We start from the raw sequence: 24,845 nt of genomic DNA, 5'->3' as shown, positions 1-24,845 counted from the left end.
GGACTAAAGGGAAAGTGATACGTGGCAGATAAAAATGACGCTACTGGATACATCTTAATTTATTTTTATTTCTTTACAAATTAAAGATGCATTGAAAAATAAACCAATGAAGAGAAATGAGAGGTCCACAGCAGGGGCATCCCAGGCTGGGAGCAGGCAAGCCTGGCCACCATCAAGCCTAGCCCTTGTCCTGCCCCAGCCAGCTCGGGTTGGAAGATAACTGTCAGCCACTCTGTCAATTCCAAAGCCTGAGAGGTGTCCTAGCAGGAGAGACTAGCCACTTCTGCCTCTCTCCCCAACAGCTTGGAGAGCAGTGTTTCCAGCGGAAGCTCAGAGTGGTATATAGGCTGGCTCTGTGAGGTATTGCAAGTTGATGACCAGGCTCCCTACAGAACCATCCAGTGTTGGGGCCGCTCTGGCTGGAAAGGAGGCTAATACCTCTCCTAGGTCTCAATATACTTTGCAACTATTCCCAGGCTCCTTCATTTCTGATAATGTGTCTCTGTCCACCAAGGGATCATCAGTCATTGCAGGAGAAAGAGCAGTGGAAGCAGAGCAAGAAAGCTAATCAACCACCCTCAGTCACTTTGAGTTGGCTGTTGACTTCCAGGCCCAAGAAGACTGACCACTTTTCTACCATCTACGGCCTACAGCCCAGCTCTTGTGCACCTGTATGTATGTTTTCCCTAATATAGGAAGTCATTGATGACAATGAGCTGAATTAGCAGCCCCTCCCACCGTAGTAACCCCCTGGGATCTCCGTGCCGTCCCACCTGCCCTTCTCTTCTTGGAGGCTGGTCCAAAGGGACACATAATATTGCCAGGGTCTGGGTGGCTTCAAGTCCCCCAACACCAAATCATATACAGTGAACTGAGAAACTACATTCATTACGACAGGATTAGCAGGAAAAGGAGGATAAAGTGAGGGGATAGGGGCACCTTCCAACAGCAGGACATGACAGAGTGGTAGGATACTTGAGCCCAGAAAGAAGGTGTCTCCTTATACCTCCCCCTCCCCCCAAAGAGACTGAGGTCAGCTTACATGACATATAAGATATGGAACTGTCCCAGTTTCTCTGCTGTCCTGGGTACTTTCTGGAAGCTGGCCTGGACCCTGTGCTGTTACCCATGTGCTCTAGCTCAGAAGCTGTCGAATCTCCTTGTGCATGTGACAGAGAAAGTCCACATAGGATGCTCCCCCGCTCAGGCTCTTGTCTTCCACCAGGAAGTGTTTGAACAGCATCTCCAGCTTGTCCTCTTGTTTCACCACAATGAGCTATAGTCAGAATACAGGGTCATGAGGCAGGGCTGAAGAGAATTAACCACACGCCCCGAAATCCCATTATCTAGGCGCTCACTCTCCCACCCCGCCTTCAGAGTGAGGACTTGACAAGGTAGGAAATGCAGGTTCGGATCACTGTTACCTTCATGTACCTCGATCTCTGTGCCCTCAAATTATCAATGAGGCCTCGCACCTTCTTAGACAGCAGATTATCCAGAACTGGCAGAACACTCTGAAACACAAAATTCATTTATCCTTATGGTAAGGTACGCTGAATCCAGAAGACAAGATGGGGCAGCACAGATTTACGCATTATCTGAAATATGGAAGCCTGTGAAGAATGACAGCACCCTCCCTCTCGGTGTCCCCTGCTGCTAAGAGAATGAGCGCACTAACTTTACTGGCTTCTGCTCTCATCACGAAGCCTACTTCCACACCCACATTCTCCTTGACGCCCTGCCCTCACCAGGCCACTGGTGATCTGACTGAAGGACGAGACGCCGAAGAGGCTCTGGACAACGCCCTGCTGGACACTCGCTCCCACCCAGAGGAAGAGGTTGAGCCCGTTCTCCAGCAAATATATATCCCCATTGCTTAGACGCTCTTCAGATGCTCGGACTGCTGGTGGTTCAGTGGTATTCTCAATGGGAGACTTTGTCTGGACAAAAGGAAGAGGGCAAAAGGTTACCAATGACTGTAAGACTCTTTTGCCCACCTGAACCCCCATACACACAAAATTTCTGAAAACTAAGCACCTGAGTAACTCTCAGTATGAAAATATTACATCAGATAATATAGATAAAAATGTATTAGTGTCAGATACAGACAATATTAATCCTTCCCTTCCTCCTCCTATGATGCCCCTTTCTCAGTACAGTGTCTCACACGCCAGCATTCAGTCGCACCAACGGTAGGAGCCGAGGATAGAAGAAGACATTGGTCTCAGCCACGTCCATGGAGGTAACCAGCTGCCGGACGTAGGCACGGTCATCAGTAGTGACTTCAGCTCCAGGCTGCAGGACCTCACTCTTCAATACACAGTTCAGATAAACAGGGAGGAGCTTCATGCACTCAGGAAGGATCAACTAAGGGAGTTATCAAAACAAAGTCAGTGATCATGATCATGAGAAATCCCTCCCAATGCAAAGGTGTATCCCAACACCTTCTCCACCAACAAGCTTGCCCCACCTGTCCCGCAGAGGAGGGGCTGGCACAGTTCTTTCTGTAACAGGCCAAGATCTGGGCACACTGAGTGATGAGAGTGTCACGAACAGTCTTCACAGGGCTGCTTAGGACCCCCCGGTATGCTGGATGGGAAAGGAGACAGCATGGTCACTGGTCAGCCACTCCATCACGGGTGCCTTCCCACCATCACACCCACCCAGGAATGCTGGATTGCTGTCCATCCTCTTAGCCCCGATCCCCCTCTGCCTGGCCTCTGCCCTCACCAAACTTGGCCATGTAGTTGATGAGCGTGTCAGTCTCACAGTTTCGGTACAGATCAGCCAGCTGAGTGCAGCAGTTGAGAGCCAGGTTGTGGATGCGGAGCCGTCGCTGCCCTGCACAGCTGGTGTAGAGCAGGGCACACTGGGGGAGAGCGAGAGGGGCAATTCACACCCCTCCCTCACCAAGACCCTCGCGACACCTCCTCTTTGCTATTTTATGAAGCTAGAAGAAAGATGGGAGCTATCCCTTCTCCAGCCTCTTCTAGTTCTCTCTGCGCACCCCTCACCCCCTTCCCTATGGCCTACTTAAATCCAGTGAAGTGACTGCTGACACTTCTTCCCCAACCCCTGCCTCTGGTCCAGCACCTGCAGGAGGGCTCCATTCTCTTCGTTGAGCCGATCGTCATGCTTGAACTCCACAGTCACCGTCTTGTCCCCATCCAACCCAGCCAGCTCCACATCTGTGGTGTTGCTCATGTAGAAAGCCCCAAAGAAATCTACAGCACGGATACCTGAGGCCACATGGACAGGGACATGGTTAATAGTATGACAGGTGCCCAGACTGAGGGCCCCCGCTCAGCTGCTCATCTCCAACCAGAACTGACCAGTGCTTGTCCGGACCCGCATCACAGCATCAAAGCCAACGACCTTCTGGACGTCCCGACGCAAGTCACTCAGGAACCGTTCCTGGTCGTTCTCCACCTGCATCCCCAGGCCCAGAGTCACATCATCTACTACATACAATCCACCAACAATCCCTGTACCCTCTCTACTCTACAAGCCTGCAGAATCCTAATGACAATACGGTAAAGGTAATAATAACGATGTTATTATTTAAGCTTTTAAGCACTTATTACATGCCCAGTACTACATTAAGTGCTTTACATGTGCTCACTTAATCCTGATGACAAACCCTACTTAAAAACTACTGAAAAATCCCATTTTATAGATGAAGAAACAAAGGAGAAAATAAGTAATTTATCCTAGGTCATATAGCGTCCAAGTGGTAGAGCCAGACTATCAACCCGGTGCTAATTTCAAGCCCTGTGCTCCTGTTCACTACTCTTCTTTATATTGTGTGGTCTTCTCAATGATATTCCTATCAATGAGTCAGCAGCTAAGGAGCCACTCCACTTGTAGGCAGGCATCCCAGTCCTGCCTCCACCTGCCACCCAGAGTCCCATGCCGTACCTGAAAGCAAGCGTATTTATAGACAGAGCCACCAGTGAGCTGGGGTACAACAGAGAGGGTGGCCACATCCACATACTGGTTAGGGAAGAGGAAGAGGTCTACGCAGCAGCCTTGGGCCACACACTCTTTGGCCAGGGTCTGATAGGCACCTGACTGAGGCTGGAACAGAGTCTAGGGAGGAACAGAAGAAGATGTTCAGAGACCTGGGTTCCACCCTGTTTGAGAACTATGTATGTAATATGGGCTATTATTCAAGGACACGTAAGACTTCAGAGCTACCTTACAGTTTGCAACAGTAGTAGAATATTCTCTTTAAAAAGTCTACCAAGGGCTTTGGGATGAGATGAGGTAGAGAGGTGTGGGAGCGGTGGAGAAGGCTGGCAGCCACAGATATGAAAGGACAGAGGATCTAGTCCCAGCACCCCTTGAGAAAGTGAAGAGTACTGCACTTTAAAGAGACAGCACGTTCCTCTGTGATGGGAAGTCCTCCCCCCAGCTCCCAGTCCCACACCTTCTCCTTGTCTGTGTTGATCAACTTCCTGTCGTCTCTGTTCTTCAGTTTCCCTGGGGCCTCTGCAATGGGCAGGGAGGTGTGGAATAGAAAGAGCTTCCCTGCACACTCAGCAGCCTGGAAGAGGAGACAGATCTACTGGTCCATTCTTTCCTTTATTCATCCATTATTCATTCATCCCGTCCCTCGTCATTTATTCAGTGCCAACTATGTCAGACAAGTTGACTCACTGGACAGTCACCAGTCACTAAAGCAGCAGGGGTTGTATCCCAGAGGTAAGATACTCAGAAGAAGCGTCACATGGCAGCTGCCCAGGACTCGCGCCTTACCTTCAGAGCCTCCATCCCAGCCTGAATCACCGGGGCAAATACTGTCTCCGTCTCCCTTGTGTCTGCAAACATTTCTGGAATCTGATCCAATAAGCTGAAGAGAGAGGTGATGGGAGGCAATCAAAACTGCTATCCAAACTTCAGATCCCTCAACTCCCCTAAAAAGTCATCTGGCCCTCAGACTCTGAGAACTCCTGAGGCATAGCCTGTGTCCATCGCTGGCTTTCTTTGGTTGTACCCTGCCCTCCACCTCACTTTACCCCCACAATCTGACTCTTACCTGGTGATGACTGCCCGAGACTCGCTGACATTGACCAGGAAGCCATCCAGCAGTGGCACAAACATGTCACCCACATCAGATACAACCATCATCTGTGGCTGGGCCAATGAGCTCTTCACATTGTAGAAGTGGAGCACCTTATTATAGGTGACAAAGCCAACGCGGATTGCTGACTCTTCTGCCCCGCCCTCCCTGCAGAAAGGGACGTTGTTACCCAGACTTGCTACCTTCTCCACCAGCCAACTTCATGACGTCAGGATTCACGTGCTGAGTTATCCCAACCACCCACCCTTGCGCCCCCTCCCCAGCCATCATCATCCATAGGAGTACCTTGGCTCATAACTCTCACCTAGGCAAAAAGTCTAACAGTGACTTGAGCTCCTCACAGAGGAGCCTGACAAGACCACTCCTGACGGCATTGTAGGAGACATCAATCATAAAGATGAAGGCAGGAGGGATGGGGAACTTATTGTTCTGCAAAAGAAGGAAATGTTGGCGGGGAGAGGGCTTTCGGTGAGCAGGTCAGTTGACTAGAGATAAGTCATCATCCAAGGGGACAGTGACAGGGTGAGGGAAATGACCACAGCAAGTCTCAGCTGCCTCATTGTCCTTCACCCACAGCTCCTCCCCATGCTACCCTCCCTCACCTTGCAGTAATCTACAGTGGCCAAGAATTCGTAAGAGCCCAGGGACAGCTCAGGACGGTCATAAGCATCCACACGCTTGCCGGTATGATCCAGGTGTTGAAAATACTGGGGAGGAACTGTGGGGAGTAGGGCAGTGTTACTCATGGGTCCGCTTTTGGTCCTCATCTGGTCCTGGCTGAGCTCACTCTAATGCCCCACAGCCCCAGAGGCACTTCACGTCCCCATCTCCTAAACAACAGAGCCTCATCTATCTAACTAGAAAGAAAATAATGAAGATTCAGTCCAGATCCCCCAGCCCCAGGCTCTGTGAACGTACCATCGTTGATACAGCTGCAGAAGCAGCACTGGAAGCGTCTCCCTCCCTCAACGAACTGCATAAAGGGGCACATGTATGCTTTGCAACGATTGCAGCGCAAAGGGCCAGATTCCCCATGGTCGACAACATACGGTGAAGCCTAAGGAGCAAAGGGGAGGGGCTCAGACACAGAAGGAAGCTAGAGTGATATGTGGGAACAGATGAGGAGGAACAACCTGGAGGGAGAAGGACATGGCTCAGACAGTCTGCCTGCGGAGGGAGCAGAGAGAAGGGGTATGAGGACAAATGTCCCTAAGGGTCTAAGGACTATAGTCCCTCTCCTTACTCCTCATCTCTAGAATTTCACTTCTTGAAAGAGAAGAGCAACAGTGGAACTGGCCCAAACAATCCAGGGGCTGACATGGGCGCATGAGGAAAAAGTCGAAGATGACCCAGGATTCTCATTTCTGGCCCAATCTTCAATCCCCTTCGTTCCTGCCCTAGGATCTTGACCCCTGCTTCCTTTCCCACCCAACTATCTGTGACACTTGTCCTCCCCAATCCCTGGATTTCTGTGATACCTACTGACACCCCAGGCAGATGTTACCCTACAGATAAGAGACCAGCAGGCAAGTGTCCAGTCATCCTCACTGAGACCCAGGAAAGAGAAAGAGAAAAAGACAGAACAAGACAAAGAAGCAGGATGTAAGGTGAGCCCTGAATGTCCAGTTATAGAGAAATCCCCCCAAGTTCATTAAGGCATGAACACAAGGGTAGCTACACCATGGCATGGCACAGCAGCTGCAGACACTCTCTCTTTTCATCCTGATTCCAGGTACTGGGTGACAGATTATAGCCCAAACCAGGTAAAAGAAGGACCCCTGGATTCTGTTTATTAATATGCTGTCCTAATATTTCTAACCTACCTGGGCTGACAGGACAGAGGACAAGAAAAACCAGAGTGGCGCGCCTCTCATCACGGGTGATGACCGTGCAGGCTCCGCCTCCAGCTGTCTTCTCCCCTACAAGTTGGCCTTGACTCTTTTAAAAGCGTGTTTCACGTGTGAACTCTGCTCCATCCAGCAATTTCTTGGGCTTTTGCTTTCCTCCCTATCACCCTCTTCAGGCATGGGCCCTGGGATAGAAAGCTATTGACGATATGCTCCCCTCCCGACCAACCAAGCCTTCATCTACTGTGACTGCCAGAATCACATCTAGGAAGAAGTCTTATCCTCGCTCCCCCTCACTTCCTCCCTCTTATTATACTCTAGTCTGTCCCTGACTCACCTCCTCTGGGGGCAGCCTTGCCAGCGGCTTGATGACAGCTGCCAGGGGCACCTGAGCCTGCTTAGCCATGTCAGAGGTGCAAGGGATGTTATACGATGTGCATCGAATGTACCGGGGACTTGCATTTCCTGAAGGAGAAGATGGAAAAGCTGAGTCAGATCACAGAGTCACTCCAGACACCAGGTCGCCGTTGTTGACCCACCCCATCACCCCAACAGATGCTCGAGGTGATGGTGGCTCTTTCCCCCTAGAGACCAATGAGGGACTGGTCTCTGACCAAAGACTGACAAAAGCCCCATCCCTAAGCTGATAATGCTGGAGAAAAAGTCCCGCAGGGAGGAGTTACTGCCCTTCTCACCTTGGTCTTTCACCAGGAAGTTGGTGGTGACTAAGGGTGGCACCTGGCCCCGTACTCCAGTAACAAATGGCTCTGAACCCCGGTTGTTCCTGTCATCTTCAATAACCTGAATCTGTAGGGAAGAAGTGAAATGAATGAAGTGACAGATGAAAAGGGAGAAGGGAGTACCACGTCCCCGAGGCAGGAGAAAGAAAGGCTGGAGCCGCAGCACAGAAACTAAGAATTTGCCAAGGAACACACCTCATGCACCAAACCTGCTCTCCTTTTGGAGATCATATAAAATGCTGTAATGCCAATCTTCCACTCTATAGTCAGCAGCAACCTGCTGCATGGGCAACACTGAGAAAGGGCTTCTTTATGAATCGCCCTGACCCCAATAAACAGTGATCACCCTGTTCCAATACCTACTCCAGGAAAGCTCCAGCTCTAATCACAAGCCTTCAGACATGGTCAGATTCCACTTCCCTCCCCCATCGAGGCTTCCCCTCCCCTTCTCTCCCCAAGAGCAGGAAAACAGACAACAGTAACCATGTAAAAATGAAATCTACCTGGAATGACTCTACACTCAATGAGAGTAGAAGGGACAGGGTGAGGAGTGGATTACACAGCCAGAAATGATCAGGTAAGGTGAGGAAGCAGATGCTGCCTTATTTTCAGGTAAGCATCAGTGTAAATATGGGAGAAGAGGATCGTATAGCCCAATCCTCAGTCCCCCACATTTGGACAGACCCAGCGAAGGAAAAAAAAGATATTGCAAAGCCGGTGATCAGATCTTCGTGCAGACTGATAACCTTTGTCAGTTACTTCAAGATGGGTTTGGTAAAACCAGAAAAAGTAAAGGGAGAATAAGACTCTGTGTCCCATAGAATAAAGAGCTGAAGCTTAGACATATATCAGAGTCAAACAGACTCTCCAGATGAGAAAGTGACCCACACTTTCCCAAACCAGCAGTCCCTTTCCCTGTAAGAAATGCCAGTTTCCCAGACTTGTACATTAGTAGCCACCTACCCATGTTTCTCCGCAACAAGCTGTAGACACACCAAACCCAAAAGGGAAGGACCTACTGTTTTGTCCTGTTCCATCACATGTCACAGGCAGGCTCCTGGAGAAGCCAGCAGGGCTAAAACCAAAGCTTAACAAGCTACTTGATCTCGCCCTTCGAGCCTGACCTTCTACCATCCCATACTTAAAGGCACTGCTAACAGCTTGCTACTTCATTATATGGTAACTTGAGGCATGCATATCCTTCTAGCTTGTAAAAGCAAGGGTCTAGAAGGACTAAGGGAAGAGGATGGAGAGGGATGGACATGGTGGATGAGGTGAAGACAAGGTCATAGGCATGCACGGGTGATTTAACACAGGGATCACACACACACACCCACCCCCTGCACTTACTGGACTAGGAATGGCATCAGGGTCTATTCTGTGCCTGGTTTTCTGCTGAGGAGGCAGCTCATTGAGTTGCTTTTAGTGTTTTAATAATAAAGGCAGCAGGGGAATACAGGGAGGGAGACAAAAGAACAAGAAGCAGATGTTACTTCTCTCAGCCCTGATGAGTTAGACATGAACAGCTGGAGCCCAGCTCCTACTGCTGAAATCAGGCCCCCTCTCGATCAGAAACTCCAAATTTTTCTGGGCCAAAAAAGAGCCTTTAATGGCTTAGACTATGATGTAGAAAGATAAGGAAGGGGGCAAACAGGAAGCAAGAGGGGTTATATGGAGGGGCTGAATAGGAGAAATTTTAAGAAGGAAGAAGAGGGATGTTCCCTCCAAAAGGCCAAGCCTCCCATGTAAGAACTACTCTTACACTGAAAGAAGCCTCCCCTCACATCCAACCAGACTCTTCTTCTCACTAGAGGAGGAAAAAGGAAAGAGGCACTGCTTCATCCTCTAGGGTCCCCCTTAGCCAGCTGGGTCCCTCACCATGATGGTTCCCCAAAGGAAGAGGGAAGAGAACAGGATGGAATATGACAATGGCTAAGCATGGTGAGGCAACTGACATGGCAAATGTTGCAGACAGAACTATAAAGTGGCCTCCACTTGGGAATACAGTATCAGCCTCTACTCTCGAGTGTGATGAGGAAGGTCTGAGCATTCTGATGGCTCTAAGGGTAAGATTCACCCTCTTCCTGGGAGAAGGAACTTCCCCACATTGCCCTTAAAATTGTAGATCACTTTTCTCCATCCACACAGCAGAAGACTAGCAAACAAAAGTATCGAAGGCTTTCTCCTAAAACACTATCCAGGTAGAGGCAGAAAGAGTCCAGAGAGGCTTTCCTTTTCTCACCAGTAACACCAGAGATTCCCCACCAGCTCTAACCATTAAGAAGACTGCTATCCTATCCTACTAGATCTTAGAGGACAAGACCTGGACACAGCCAGTACTCCACAGAAGAGCAGAGGCTGCCAGGCTCTGTCCAGTGGTGACAGAACACTGCACTCAACCCAGAGCTCTATGGCACTGCTGATCACTCCCGGCTCCCCTTCCTTTCCTGCCCAGCTATGAAGTAAGAATACCCCTAAAATACTTCTGGGGCGTCAAGTTCTATTTAGAGAGTCAAAAATTACATGTCGGCTCTACACCTGCAACATGACAAACAAAAGGGAAAAATAATCAGAAAAGGCTAGGCAAACATCTCATCTAGGTTGACTCACTTATCTGGTAGCCGCAAGCTCCTTCCCCAGGACCACATAAGTATCTACTTACAGGGCTCGGGATGGCATCAGGGTCCAGGCGCTTAGGAGGCAATGGCTGAGGAGGCCCAGGCTGACTGCCAAAAGTGGCTGCTCCTGGGTAGGGACTTCCATAATTGGACTGAGGGCCCCGGGCTGGTCCAAAGGAACCTGGGAGACAAGGGCAAGGTTGATGAACAAAATATTCCTTCCCTATCTCTTCTTAAGGCCTCACGGAAATGACTAAACTATTATAAACATAGAATTTAGAGGTACAGTAATAACCTTTCAGAGAAAGCCTATGTTATCTGAACTATGAGAAAAAAAAATCTTATAAATCCCACATCTTAGTACCACATCTTAATACCCTGAAGCTGTCTATCTAGTTCACCACTTAGCAAGTAATACTAGAAGCAAATAACAACAACAACGAAAACACCTGAAGAGCTGAAGCTTTTGGCTCCTAGGTAGTCCTTGGGAAAAACTCACCATTTTGCTGCAGCTGATAGCCTGGCTGCTGGGAGGAGTGCATAGGTGGTGGCGGTCCTGGGGGCCCGGTCATTTGGGCACCAGGGGGCAGAGCTTGAGGAGGAGGTGAGGACACATGGTTGGGCTGGCTCACGGGGGGGCCCCCAAAACTCTGTCCAGGCAAGAGTGGACCAGTCATCGAAGGCATCCGAGGACCCCCTGAGGCAGGGGGTGTGAAGCTGGAGGCCTGTGGTGGGACAGATCGCTGGGGAGGCTGGGCCCCTGGATGACCCTGGCCAAGGGGAGGAGCTTGGCCCTGAGGATAGGAGCCATACAGACCAGAATTAGGGAAACTTCCTGAGGCTGAGGCCAGTGATGTTGGTGAGCCTGAGAAGTAGAAGAAGCAGAGTCAGAACCCCAGGCATTCTGCCTCCTTGTTCAGTAAACCACCTTCCTTTCCACCCGAGGGGCAGGAATGACTTGTCCCATCTGCTGGGGCTCAGAGGAATAAATAAAAGAAATAAGAGGGATCCAGGTATACCCCAGAGACAGATGCCTCTAAAAAGGAAACAGTATTCCCGTGGTCATAGGTACTCACCATAGCCCAGCCCCGAAGCGGGAGGAGCTGGGGCCACGGCACCACTGATCTGCATTCCGGCCAGCTGAGCAGTCACCTGTGCACTTGTCGGGGGAGGCCCATAGGGCTGAAGCACAGCTGGCTGACTGACCACAGGGGCCAATGGGGCAGACGCAAATGGCTGAGACCCAGGGAGCCTGTGGAGAGATGGAAGGCAGAAGCTTCTAGTGGGCCAGGAATCCCTTCAAAGTTGACAGGAGCCCCACATCATATGGGAAACAATACTGTTTTACAGCATCTTACTCTCATCTGGGCTCTTATATGGCTTCATATTTCTATATATTTGTGAAAAAATCACATTCCTCATAATCTACACTGTGATTATTCAGGGCAAACCTTGTTTTCCATTAGGTTCACTCCCAAAACACATGCCAAGCACCCTCAGATCAAACAGTATTTACTCTGGTAGTTAGATTATCACCTCATCTGCCTTAATCCTTTGTTGACAAGCCACTTCGGTTCCGTATTCAAAAGCACTGAAGAAGGCGAAATGAAAGGTGCACAGAAGCATTAACACAACAGAAGCTTAATAAATGTGGGCTTTAACAAATGTAGTTTGATTGTTTAACTTTTAAACCAAAGGATCACTTAATCCTGGGAAAGGTATTAGAAAACTCTTAAGATCAGAAGAGCTGGTGAGCTACGTTTGGCATTCTGTACTATGGAGAAAGATGATGCTATCTCACCAGAGTTAAGGGCTAGACACAGAGGATATAAGCCAGGCAGCCTGCTAGCTGAGTCTATCCAGCAAAGTCTCGTCACTTGAATAGCTGCGCTGGACACTCCCATGGTACCAGCTGCCACATTAAAATACAAATACAGCATCAATGCAATATCACTGCAGACCAACCAGCCATTGCACCAGTGGTTTACTATAATATTACTGCAGAAATCTACAGCGTAGATTATTGTACATAACAAGCTCCTACTGGAATTTCAAGAATGAATCAAATTCTTCACCATAGTAGCCTGTTACACTGAAATCCTGATTTATCCTTCCTGTTTGTCTTTACTAAATAACTGGAACTTTATTATGTTTGGTCAGCTTCTACTGGTCCTGCAGTTTCACACTTTTCATTTGTTCATTCAACTAGTATTTTCAGGGCATTATGCTAGTGAAACTTACCTCCCTAAGCTCTTTGCTAGGTTTTGCAGTTTTTGCCTTCCATAGTAACAAACATACTGTTAGCCCATGGCAGATGCTTATAAATCCCTGTCAGAACAATTGTATTCCATGGTACTACTCTATTAACATGGATAATACTCTCAACTGCCTACTGGTATTCTATCATATAAACCAACACCTTATCTGCACATAGCTTTATAGTTTACAAAGGATCTCTAAATGCTTTAATTCTTACAGCAAATTAATGAAGGGAAGCGAGCAGATGGAAAACTAAAACACTAAGGGTAAAAGTAGCAGGCTAACCTGGAACTAGAACCCAGGTCCAGGCCCAATTCTTAGTCCAATGTACTTTAAAATTGTGAAATGTAACATAAATAGAAAAAAATACATAAAACATATGTGTACTGCTGAATAACACAAACACCCACGTAACCAAAAGGCAAGTCAAGAAATGGAGTACACCAAAGGCCCTGTGTGCCTCTCCTCACAACCCTTTCCTTTCTCCCAAAAGTGAAAGTGAAAGTCACTCAGTCATGTCCCCGACTCTTTGCGACACCATAGGCTGTACAGTCCACAGAATTCTCCCGGCCAGAGTACTGGAGTGGGTAGCCGTTCCCTTCTCCAGGGGGTCTTCTCAACCCAGGGATCAAACCCAGGTCTCCAGCATTGCAGGTGGATTTTTTACCAGCTGAGCTACTAGGGAAGCCCCCTTTCTCCCAAAGATAACTACTTTCCCAACTTTCTAAAAATTGTTCCCTTGTCTTTAAAACAATTCAGTTATGTCAGGTTTTCAAGCTTTTGTAAACGGTATCACATCATACATACTTTGAGTTTTGCTTCTTTTGTTCAACCATACGTTTATGAATTAATCTATGCTTCTGCATTTAGCATTCTCTTTCATCACTTAATGTTATTCCATTAAATAAGTGTTATTCCATTAAATAAATATGCCACAATTTACCTAAGCATTTTACTACAGATGGATATTGAAGGTTTTCTAAGTTTTGGATATTATCAATAATAATGTTACTATGTTCAATCATATATTTAACTTATACATACCTGAGCTCTTTCTAAGGCATACAGCTATGAGTTTAATTACTGGTTTATAGGATATGATATCTTTAATTTTAACAGATAATGCCAAGTTATTTTCCCATGGTAGTTGTACTCATTTGCATCTGACCACCAGTGGATGAGAAGAGTTCCTGATAATCCATATGCTCAGCAATATTCAGTACTATTAGCTTTTTAATTTTGCCAATCTGATCAATACATGGGATAATTCTGTTGTGGTTTTTAACGTTTACTTTTTTCTTCATTTATGAGGTTGAACCGCTTTTTAATTTGTTCTTTGGCCATTAGTATCCCTTCTTTCATAAAATACTATTCCGGATTTTATTATTTTTTCAACTGAACTGACTTTTTCTTATTGACTAGTAGGAGTTCTTTACATATTCTGGACACTATTTTATGTTTTTATCTACTTTATGTGTAAATATTTTTTATTCTGGAACTTTTCTTTCCAAAGTACTTCCCATTCAATGTCTTTCTCCTTGATCATTCCCATCAGCACAAAAAGATACAAATATCTCAAAAAATAACCAACTATTAGTGAAAACAACCCAAATGTCCATCAACAGATAAATGGATAAAGAACATGTAGTGGTATAATCATACAATGAAATACTGTAATAAAAAGAATGAAGTACTGATACATGCTACAACATAAACGAACACTGGAAACATTATGCTAAGTGAAACAAATCAGTTACAAAATATATATGATTCTATTAATATGAAATATCCGGAATAGGGAAGTCTATAGGGACAGAAAGTAGATTAGTGGTTGTTTACGGTTGGGGGAGTGACAGACTTAAGGAAAAGCTGAATAGGGATAGCTCCTCAGATAAAGGATACTATGTGTCTGTCTGAGGTGATGAAAATGTAGTAAATCGGACGACAGTGATGGTTGCACATATCTGTGAATATACTTTTAAAATCGTTAAACTTGTGCACTTTAAAGGGTGAACTGCATAGTATATGAATTACATCTCAATGAACTGAGATGTAATTGGATTGGATTTAAAAAATCCAATCAAATAAAATGGCCCTAAAACTTTGCATCCCCCTCAAGCTTTTATCTTTTAGCCAAACATTAGGAAAAAATTGGTCTATACTTTTTTTCCTTTGGCCACACCATGCAGCTTGTGGAATCTTAGTTCCCCCTTCAGGGATCAAACCCGAGTCCCCTGCAGTGGAAATAAGGAGTCCTAACCACTGGACCTCGAGGGAAGTCTCTATCTCTACTTCTTTAATTACTATTCCTATCTCTTTTAAAAGATCTTTCTTTCTAGGTTCTTCTTCCTTTTTTTCCCCTAGTCTATTCCCTGGTACTTTTCTCGGCCAGGGCCCATACAGGGTAAACTATCAATCTCTGAAAACGCCTTTATTTGCCCTCTCTTAGGTAGGTACATAAAAATCCCATAGACCGAGAAGCCTGGTAGGCTACAGTCCTGCAAAGAGTTGGACACGACTGAGCGACTTCACTTTCACTTTCAGGTAGGTACATAATCCTATGTTGACAGTTACAGTCCCTTAATCAATGTACTAGCCTACTCTCTACTCTCCTTTCATAGTCTAATCTTTTTTTTTCCTTTGAGAAATCCCTGAATTGAAGGAGAGTGGTTGTTAAGCATTTGATTTGCTTCTGGAGGGTACTCCAATGATACTGCTGCCCAGTATCAAAGTTTTTTTTTAAGTTTAAGTTGTCATTTCCACATCATTAAATTCACTCCTTTTAAGTGTACAATTCAATGATTTTTAGTAAATTTAAAGAGTTGTGCAACCATCACCAGATTCCAATTTTAGAACATTTTCGCCACCCCAAATGACCCCTGGTGTTCACATGCAGTCCAAAAACACCCCGCCCCCCACTCCCCTGCAACTTATCCTCAGCCAGCCTGGGAGAATCAAGACTCCTTATTAACTCCCTCTGCCAGTATACAGATTTTTTTTTTCTAGTTTACCTATTTACTGAAGTGTAGCCTAAGTCCAGATTTCATAAACAAGATTTCAGTTCTAAACCTCAGCTCAGAAATGCCCAAGTTACCTGCTTAAACTTAAGCCCCTAGGTTCTCAAGATAATTTCCACCCTTTGCACAGGCAGCCACAGTATCAATTTACCACTCTGATTTTCAGTTCCCACTTGTTATCTGGCACTTGAGGATTTCACTTTCCTTGAAGCTTGATTATGCATTTGAAAAAAAAATTTTGTTTCTAATTTCTCTCCCTTTCTAGATGTTTGTAGCAAAAGGGTTTTAGGTTACATTAATCCACTTCCCAGCTGAAATTCTTTCACCTGCTCCAACTAGACAGCTGCCTTCATATCTCCACTGAAACTACATTTGTCAATGATGTCAAACCTTGCCAAACCCAACGGTCAATTCTTAGTCTACATCTCACCTTTCAGCAGCAAGTGACACACCTGATTACTCTCTTGACTTCCTAAAATACTTTCTTTGCCTAATTTCAGGATGCTATGACACCCTGGCTAACCTACCTCACTACTGGTCTTTCTCATTGCGTTTTGATGGCCCCTACTCTGAATGCCTTTTATAAGTTGGTAAGCTCCAAGGCTCAGTCCTCTGGGCTTACATTCGATGCTAAAAATGTATATTCTGGACACCTAATAAAAATGTCAGAAAGCAACTCTTCCACTACTACACATCCTACTGCAGTTATACTTTATTCTTTGTTTACCAGAAAATAAATAGCACTCCAATAGAGATGACTGCCCTCCTTTAATGGACTTCTACACAGAGACAGGGGTTTATTGGATCACACACCACCAAGTTTTCATCATTAATGTAGTTTTCCTTTGAGGATCTTTCCTTTCATGACTGGTCACACCCAAACTTAACCAATAAGTCCCACTAAGTGCCTGTTCTAGAGGGAAAGGGGAAGTCAAAAGAGACATAAATAATCCTAAGTTTCCTTCTTCCTGTTTCTTCCTTAGGGTAGGTTCTGAAGGACCATAACAATTATTTAAGATATATGTCTAGTCAAGGAAAAAACTCAAGTTCACAGAAGTGGAAAGAATATGCCAAAGAACACAGGCACTTAAATGAGTCAATAACCCACAGAGGCACAGCAGCAGCACCTCTAATCCGGAAAAATGAAAACTAATTACAAAAAGATGAAGGGAAGAGGAAGAGGAATCTAAGAGAAAAACAAAGGGAAAAAAAAGAAAAGTAAAATAGGCCCTCATACATTCCTAATCCTTCCAGTCTCATCTGACCAATTTTAGGTTGACGCAAGTACATACCTCTGCATCTGAACACCGGAGCTTGGTCCATTCTGCACATCTCCTTGGCCAAACTGGCCATATGCAGTCTGGCCACAAGGGCCCTGTGCTGTCGAGGCTGGAGGTGCCCCTGAAGAAGCTGGGGCTCTTGAAACACCTGAGGGTGGTGAAGAGAAGCTAAGAAATTAGGAAATGTCTCCTCCGCCTTGAGCAAGGAATGCAAAGTAAGGATCAATAAGCTCAAACCTTCACTGCAATATCACAAGTGTAATATCATAGCTTGGCAATGAAAAGGACACCATCAGGATGCAACTCCAGTTACAAGAGATTCTGAACATGGATGCCCAGCCAGAGAGTTTTCACTCTCTTAAACAGGTATAACAGGTATACTACTAGTGAAGCTGCAGCCAGAGCCACAAAAATGTAGGGCCTTCCTGTGATCACTATACACTCTCACTCAATCCAGGACAGTCTAATATTCCTACCCTAGACAAAACATCAACTCTTTTAAGGAAATGATCCCACCCTAGAACTCAAAAACTTAGAACATATGTGAGGAATGTGGCTTAGAAGATGACCAAGTAACGTGCTGAACTAGGTTGTAAAGAGATACTCATTGGGACTTCCCTGGTGGTCCAGTGGTTAAGAATCTACCTTGCAATGCAGGGGATGGAGGTTCAATCCCTGGTGGAGGAACTAATATCCCATATGCCACAGAGCAACTAAGCCCCTGCATCACCACTAGAGAAATCCATGTGCTGCAATGAAAGATCCCGCATGACGCAATGAAAAACCAATGTAGCCAAGTAAATAAATAACTTTTTAATTATTATTATTTTTTTTTTTTAAAAGAAAGGCGCCCCTTAGAGAGACTATTCTGCCAACCTCTTCTTCATATATTCTACAGATCCTAACCATCTTCTTCTCATCCACTTCTAAATGTTGACACTCCCAATAGTACATGGCTCAGGGAAGTGTTACCATGGGTTGGAGACTTTGTTTCCGCCCAATTATTAAGTCAGGACAGGTTGTACATGCGTGCTAAGTCAATTCAGTTGTCTCCGACTCTGTGCGACCCTATGGACTGTAATCCGTCAGGCTCCTCTGTCCATGAGGATTCTCCAGGCACGAATACTGGAGTGGGTTGCCATGCCCTTCTCCAGGGGATCTTCCTGACCCAGGGATCGAACCCAGGTCTCTTATGTTTCCTGCATTGGCAGGCAGGTTCTTTACCACTAGCACACCTGGGAAGCCCCCAGGACAGGTCTCCTGGCCTCCAGTTACTGCTGCTGCTTATGTCTTCACAAAAGCTGCACTACGCGTGTTCTGCTCACCAGAGCTGCCATCAAAGCTACTTCTATGACTGCTAATCATCCTTCCCACATGAAATGCAGGAAGAAAGCAATTAGTTACTTGGCATATCACTTTGGAGATGCTGCTGACCCCTGTTCAAACTACTGTTTTTCTTTTGTTCTGCCCTCAGTAGAGATTCCAGTACTCTTGCCTGGAAAATCCCATGGACGGAGAAGCCTGGTAGGCTGCAGTCCATGGTGTCACTGAGGGTCGGACACGACTGAGCGACTTCACTTTCACTTTTCACTTTCATGCATTGGAGAAGGAAATGGCAATCCACTCCAGTGTTCTTGCCTGTAGAATCCCAGGGACGGGGGAGCCTGGTGGGCTGCCGTCCATGGGGTCACACAGAGTTGGACACGACTGAAGTGACTTAGCAGCAGCAGCAGCAGTAGAGATGAGACACTACAGAACCTGCCTGTAGGAATATGATTAATCTGAATTCACTAGCTATTCACTAGCCTGCTCACTAGCCATCACAGAGCCAGATATGTTTTCCTCTCAGTTCAACACAGCTTCTTCTTGGGGCAATGCCAGCTCCATCTTGATAAGCCACAACTTGGCAAATCAGACGTGGACTCTGTCCTGCCAAAGTCCCAACCCAGAGTAAGGCTCTTCCAAAGCCCTGAGACCTAATCTTATCACTCCAAATTTTTTTTTTCCCCAAAGTCATAACAAAAATGGTAATAACTTTGGGACTTCCCTGGTGGTCCAGTGGTTAAGACTCTGTCTGAGCTTCCACTGCAGGGAGCATGGGTTTGATTCCTGGTTGGGGTACCAAGATCTCACATGCCACATGGCAAAATTAAAAAAGGTAATAACTTCATTCATTTCTCAAATTTTACCAATGCCTCTTTAGTGCCTTCTTTTTCACATATCTCTTTATGGAATTAACTCTCTTAAAAAGCATAAAGCATCTGGCATACCCTAGGGCCCTAACCCTAACCCTGGCTTCTCTGGTAGCTCAGATGGTAAAGAGTCTGCCTGCAATGTGGGAGGCCTGGATTCGATCCCTGGGTCGGGAACATCTCCTGGAAAAGGAAATGGCAACCTACTCCAGTATTCTTGCTTGGAAAATCGTATGGACGGAGGAGCCTGACAGGCTTGGCGGGCTATAGTCCATGGGGTCGCAAAGAGCACTAACACTTTCCCTTTCGCCTAACCAAAAATCTATTGTCAACCATCTTCTTTTGCCCCCTATGAATAATCCACAGGTTATGAGCTCCTCTTCATGAAAAATGTAATATAAAAGCCAAACACTGGAAAAACAGTCCCCTTTAATTTCCCTGATATTAGACAACATCTAAGAAGCCAAAGAAACTTGAAAAGGAATGTTATCACCAAAAAGATATGGGAAGCACCAAAACCCAGGCATACAAACATCATACATTTTATCCATGAACCAATTCCCTATGCCCCACAATCATGTATAGATAGAACCACGAGTCTGATGAGAGAAATTATCACCGGCTCTGGAGGAGCTATGACCACAGTCCTTCCCTCCAGCTGTGAACAATTCAACCAGGTGAGGCTGCACAGGGTGACACCCACATGAAGTGAACTGCCATTGAACCTGGAAGATGAGGCGCCCTACTAGATGTTTTAAAGACACAGTCACCTTGTATAAAAACAGGAAAGGGCAGACTGCCCACAGGACTCTCAGTGACCAAGAGCCAGATTCATGTTCCTCAATCCCAGTCACCACAACCCTTTAGGCAGCTTAAGTAGGGCAATACCACCCAACCTGAAGATTACAAATTCCCTTCCTTAGCTCAAAGGAAGCTTGGAAACATACCTGGGGGAGGGGTTTGCTGATAGCCTGGTACTGGGCCATTGTAAGCTCCATAGGGAGTGGGGGCAGCTGTGGACCCTGGTTGCCCACCATAGCTGGATTGATGATACCCTGGGTAGACGGGCTGGGGCTGCCCAAATGGCGGCACAGGTGGAGCTGACTGGTTAACGTTCATTATGAGAGCATCCCCGACTTGGTCTCACCTATTAGATGGGAGAGAAGACAGAAATTAGTCAAAATCGACTTTCTAAAGTGAAAGCACTATTCATGGTAGGAAGCAGAGCTAGAAAAGGACTGACCTTATCAGGCAGTGATTAGCCTAATCATTCTCACACTATTACAGGATCTTTGTAATTTTCTTCCCCAGACAGTAGACAGACTGCCTCCTCAAAGCAAGGATTTTGTTACTCTGAACCCTATGCTTTGTCACTGCCAAGAGGGTATAAATTTCAACTTCAGATAGGCCTAGTGGAATGGAGCAGCAGCCTCCATTCCCCAGTGGTATGATTTCTAGTGTCTAGTCATACAAGGAGTCCTGCCACTGATGAACTATTGTGATATTACAGGTAAATGAAACAATGTTCCCACTTTCTGTTCATTCACTCTAGCATCCATTCATTCCACAAAACTGAATACCCTGCAGTGTGCTAGTCATTTTTAATCATTCAAACTGCATGTCTAAAACAGATCAACTAAATCCCCTCCCCCTCAAAAGATAAATTTTAGAGTGACCATTTAGAAAAATGACATTTTTAGGATAAACTGCAGTAAATCAGGTGCTTACTCCATCCTCAGTCTTCCCACCAAAAGAGTGTATGGACCTTAGTACTGAAGCATTAAAATCACTAAATGTAAAGGACAGCTGAAAACTCTAGCAAGATATCAGATTAGAACTGAGTGCAAGTTTGGCACAAAAACCTCACACAATAACCCAGAGAAACAGTTCAAAGATCAATAGCAAAGTTGGATTTCATGGGAAAAGATCATTCACCTTATCCTTCAAGCAGAGGGACTGTAATTATTCCAAATCTCAAGGCACTTCTGCAACTCTGTTTCTGCTCTCCTTATAGGCTTGTCATGAATCTAGGCCACATCCAAAATTATTACAATCTTGCCCAACAACAGAGGAATGAATTGGAGGGTCTTTCCAGGATCCTTCCAAGAACAGGACTATCTGATCACATCTACTCTACACAACCTGATCATTCCAACTATCCTACAGAAGAAGGAACCTAGGAAGCAAAAGAGCTCATAGCTGCTGCAGTGTAACAACGGGCCTCTCGCCTGTGCTAGGAAGGGCCATCTTAACTACAGAAAAGTTGAGCTGCACTTGCACTAGAACTTTTTAAATTCAAAGCCATCTCAGGAGCTATTCTTCCAAATCCTGAACCTTGCACAGGTCACAACATTAAGCTTGAAGGATGTCCCCCTCCCTTTTATTTTCCTGAAGTCGGTGTGGGGGTGGGGATGGGAGGAAATAGTTTCATCAAACACACACAAGAGTTTGGAGTCAGGCTCAAGTTTCGACTTCACTCTGCGTGGACAGTCAAGGGTGACAACCCAGGGGGCGGGGCAAGCTTCCCTAGAACTCTGAAAGTAGTCGAGCTGTGGAGGCTGGGAGTGCCGGGGATCAAGACCAAGAAACCAAACAAGCTTCTCGGGCCACGATAAGAGGACTGTTGCTCTAAGTAGAAGATCGAGCGTCTTGCGCCCTTCAACAGGCTCCGGACAGGAAGCGGGAGCCGGAATCTGGGCCAGGAGAAAAGGAGGGTCTAGGACTGATTCTGGATTGTGAATGCATGAGGTGAGGGTCTCTCCCCGGGCTCCGCCCCCGATCCTCTCTCTTCCTTCGCAAACAGGACGCCGACCTGGCCAGTGATACCCCGGGATCTCCTCTGCTTTCCTACCCACCAACCTCCCGAAGCCACTCCTCACCCGGCTCCAGATCCAGGTTCGACTTCGTTCCTAACGTCAAGGCTCCCAGGCTCCACTTCCGGTTCCGAGGGGGCCGGCGCGTCGCCCCCGGAAGTTCCACCCCCACGCTCCAAGGCCACGCCTTCTGCCACGTCTACAGTAGGCACGCGCCGAGGAACCCGGATTCCGCGCACGCGCTAGTTTCTGTTGTATGATGGCCGTCTGCGGGGGCTTCTGAGGATTCTTATGTATTTCTTTTTTTTTTTCTTTTTTCCCACTCTGAGATGTCGTGGTAACTTTATAGTCCCACCCCAAACCGAAATGCGACTGAACTATCTTTAGTAACTCTCCTTGCAATGGCATATTAGACAAAGTCTTGTAGCGACTTCCTGCTGACCCCTGGCCCCTTTGATTTCCGTCTTGGAGGTTCTCTCACCCATGACCTTTGCCGGTCATAAGACTTGCGGAATGGAAAATAGAATGTTTTTTGGTTTGGGGATTTAAAAAATTATGATTATTCTGACATAGTATACTTTTTGTACATTTACTTCCTCTGGCCGGGCCATGTGGCTGGCGGGATGTTAGTTCCCTGACCAGGCACCCAACCCCGTGCCCTTGGCTCTGAAAATTCAAGAGTTCTAATCACTGAACCACCAGGGAATTGCTGCAGCACTTAGAATGTAAAGGGCAATAGTTTTGCTTTTAGGCAGCATGTGTTCCAGGTTCTGTCCCTGCAGTTCCTTAACTTGGGTAATTTAATCTCGGCCTCAGTTTCTTTCATTTGTAAAATGGAGAAAAGAGGAATGCCATTGTAATAACTTGTTGAGAGGATGGAATTAAGTCACACAGATTGCCTGGCACCATAGTAAGTGCTCAGTAAAGGGAAGCCCTTATTAACCTTTTTTTCATTATTAACAGTTTTTATATAGCGCCTTGGTTTAGATGCAGAACTCTGCCAGAGGCTGATGGTTTGTAAGAATGCCCCCAGCCTATAGGAAGAGCTACAGTTCGTGAAATGATTATTACCCCATTTAATGAATAACAATAATTATAGATAATATTTGTGGGAGTTTTAAAAATATACGTAACTACATTTAATCCTTTCAATAATCTTTTCGTTTCATAATTATTTTTTAAGCATTGTTGTGTACCAAGCCATGTTCTTGGTTCTGGGAATACAGTAGTGAACAAACAAAAGCTTTTGGCCAATTTAAACTGTATCGTTTTGTAATTATATACACATGATAAAGCTATAAAGAAAAACAAAGTGAGAATTCTCTGGCGCACTCTTTCACCAATTTCAGTCTGTTGGTTACCTCTGGGGAAGGAAAAAGTATAATTTGGAGGAACATAATGGAGCATCAGTAATATTAACAGTGTTCTATTTCTTAACATTCACATGGATATTTACATTATTGTTATTTTAAAATAGTACATATGTAGTATGTACAATTCATTTCAGAATAAAAATTTTTAATAAATGAGGGAAAAGAGCACTGGTGGAATGGAAGCCTTAAAAAGGGAAAAAAATGTTCAATTAAGAGTTTTATAACCAATGGGGTAGAAAAGTTCTTGCTATCATATTGTTCATTAATCTTTCATTTAAAGGGGAAAAAAAATGAAGAGTTTTATGACCAATTTTGGTGGGGGGGGGTTCTTGTTCTCATATTGTGCAGTAAATTTTTGTTATTCTGAGGCACAAAATGGTTCATTCAATTTAAAAATTGCACTGTTAGTGTTTGCTGGAAGCTGTATTAGTCGTTGAGCATATTTTAGAAAACAGCAAACTTCCTGTCCTCGGGAGTTTATAATGGAGTCAGATCACAGTTTGTTTCTCCATCTGTGATCCTGGTGTCAACAGTGTCAGTTTCACCTGGGAACCTGTTAGAAACACAAATTTCAGGCCCATCCAAGGCATACTGAATCAGGAATTCTGCAAGTGGGGCCCAGCAAGCCATGACCCTCTAGATAATTCCATTGCACACTGAAGATTTAAGACCCACTAGTCTGGATTAGTAATTTGTGAAATTTAGCTAACATTTGTTGGGCAATTGCCACATCATTTATCCCACTGAACCCATGGGTTCATTAACCCGGCATTCGGTTCATCCCTCAGCACCAGTTCTGTTTACCAGCGCCACTGTTTACCAAAAGTGGCTCACTAGGCACTTGCATTCCACGCCCAGCTCCACGCCAGCCAGTCAGGCTTCTTACCCATTTAAAGTTCAAGAATAGGTTGAGATTGTTTTGGTCCCAAGACCTCTAATCATTTGCTTTACTGGATAAAACCGCATGGTTTGTGCAAGAGCGCCAGCTATCCTGAGGGAAACTTCAGAGGGAGCCAGTTCAATTAGTTAATGGTTCAATTAGTCTTTCGCCCCTATACCCAGGTCGGAGGACCGATTTGCATGTCAGGACCGCTACGGACCTCCACCAGAGCTTCCTGTGGCTTCGCCCTGCCCAGGCATAGTTCACCATCTTTCCGGTCCTAAAGTGTGCTCATGCATAGGAAAGTAGGTATCCTCTGTCTTGCTTAATGCACTCCTAGTAAGTAGTAGAGTTTAAATTCATAGTTTCTCTCTCTTTTTAAAATTAATTTTATTTGACTATGCCAGCTCTTCGTTGTAGCATGCAGGATCTTTAGTTGTACATGTGGGATCGAAGCAGGCACCCTGCATCGGGAGCACAGAGTCATAGCCACTGGACCACCAGGGAAGTCCCTCAGTCATGTCCAACTCTTTGCAACCCCATGAATTGCAGCATGCCAGGCCTCCCTGTCCATCACCATCTCCCGGAGTTCACTCAGACTCACGTCCATCGAGTCAGTGATGCCATCCAGTCATCTCATCCTCTGTTGTCCCCTTCTCCTCCTGCCCCCAATCCCTCCCAGCATCAGAGTCTTTTCCAATGAGTCAACTCTTCGCAAGTCCTAAACTCAGTTTTTTGAGAAC

At 45.8% G+C, this 24,845-nt stretch overlaps 1 protein-coding gene across 3 annotated transcripts; it reads right to left on the bottom strand.

Annotated features, from left to right (window-relative positions):
- Positions 1–48: 48 nt before the first annotated feature.
- SEC24C (SEC24 homolog C, COPII coat complex component) lies at positions 49–22,060 on the bottom strand. Of its 3 annotated transcripts, none has more exons than XM_006052660.4 (24): positions 21,916–22,060; positions 19,984–20,183; positions 16,857–16,992; positions 11,365–11,540; positions 10,788–11,153; positions 10,333–10,469; positions 9,021–9,089; positions 7,626–7,737; positions 7,268–7,395; positions 6,002–6,140; positions 5,686–5,801; positions 5,388–5,512; positions 5,039–5,230; positions 4,759–4,852; positions 4,430–4,546; positions 3,919–4,089; positions 3,333–3,429; positions 3,094–3,239; positions 2,731–2,869; positions 2,471–2,589; positions 2,188–2,367; positions 1,749–1,940; positions 1,425–1,514; positions 49–1,276 (listed from the first exon to the last, which is right to left on the bottom strand). In XM_006052660.4, exons 2-24 carry the CDS (start codon positions 20,153–20,155, stop codon positions 1,136–1,138), a joined length of 3,354 nt encoding a protein of 1,117 aa, XP_006052722.1. In that variant the 5' UTR covers positions 20,156–20,183; positions 21,916–22,060; the 3' UTR covers positions 49–1,135. The 3 variants fall into 3 exon arrangements, with proteins under 3 accessions (XP_006052722.1, XP_044798198.1, XP_006052723.1); XM_044942263.2 differs by lacking the exon at positions 21,916–22,060 and adding an exon at positions 20,972–20,991; XM_006052661.4 differs by lacking the exon at positions 9,021–9,089.
- Between the last annotated feature and the right edge of the window lie 2,785 nt (positions 22,061–24,845).

This window comes from Bubalus bubalis, chromosome 4 (assembly GCF_019923935.1).
Source record: "Bubalus bubalis isolate 160015118507 breed Murrah chromosome 4, NDDB_SH_1, whole genome shotgun sequence".
NCBI classification, from domain to species: domain Eukaryota; kingdom Metazoa; phylum Chordata; class Mammalia; order Artiodactyla; family Bovidae; genus Bubalus; species Bubalus bubalis.
Note: the sequence above shows the minus strand (reverse complement) of the source record. Positions and strands in the feature narration are given on the sequence as shown.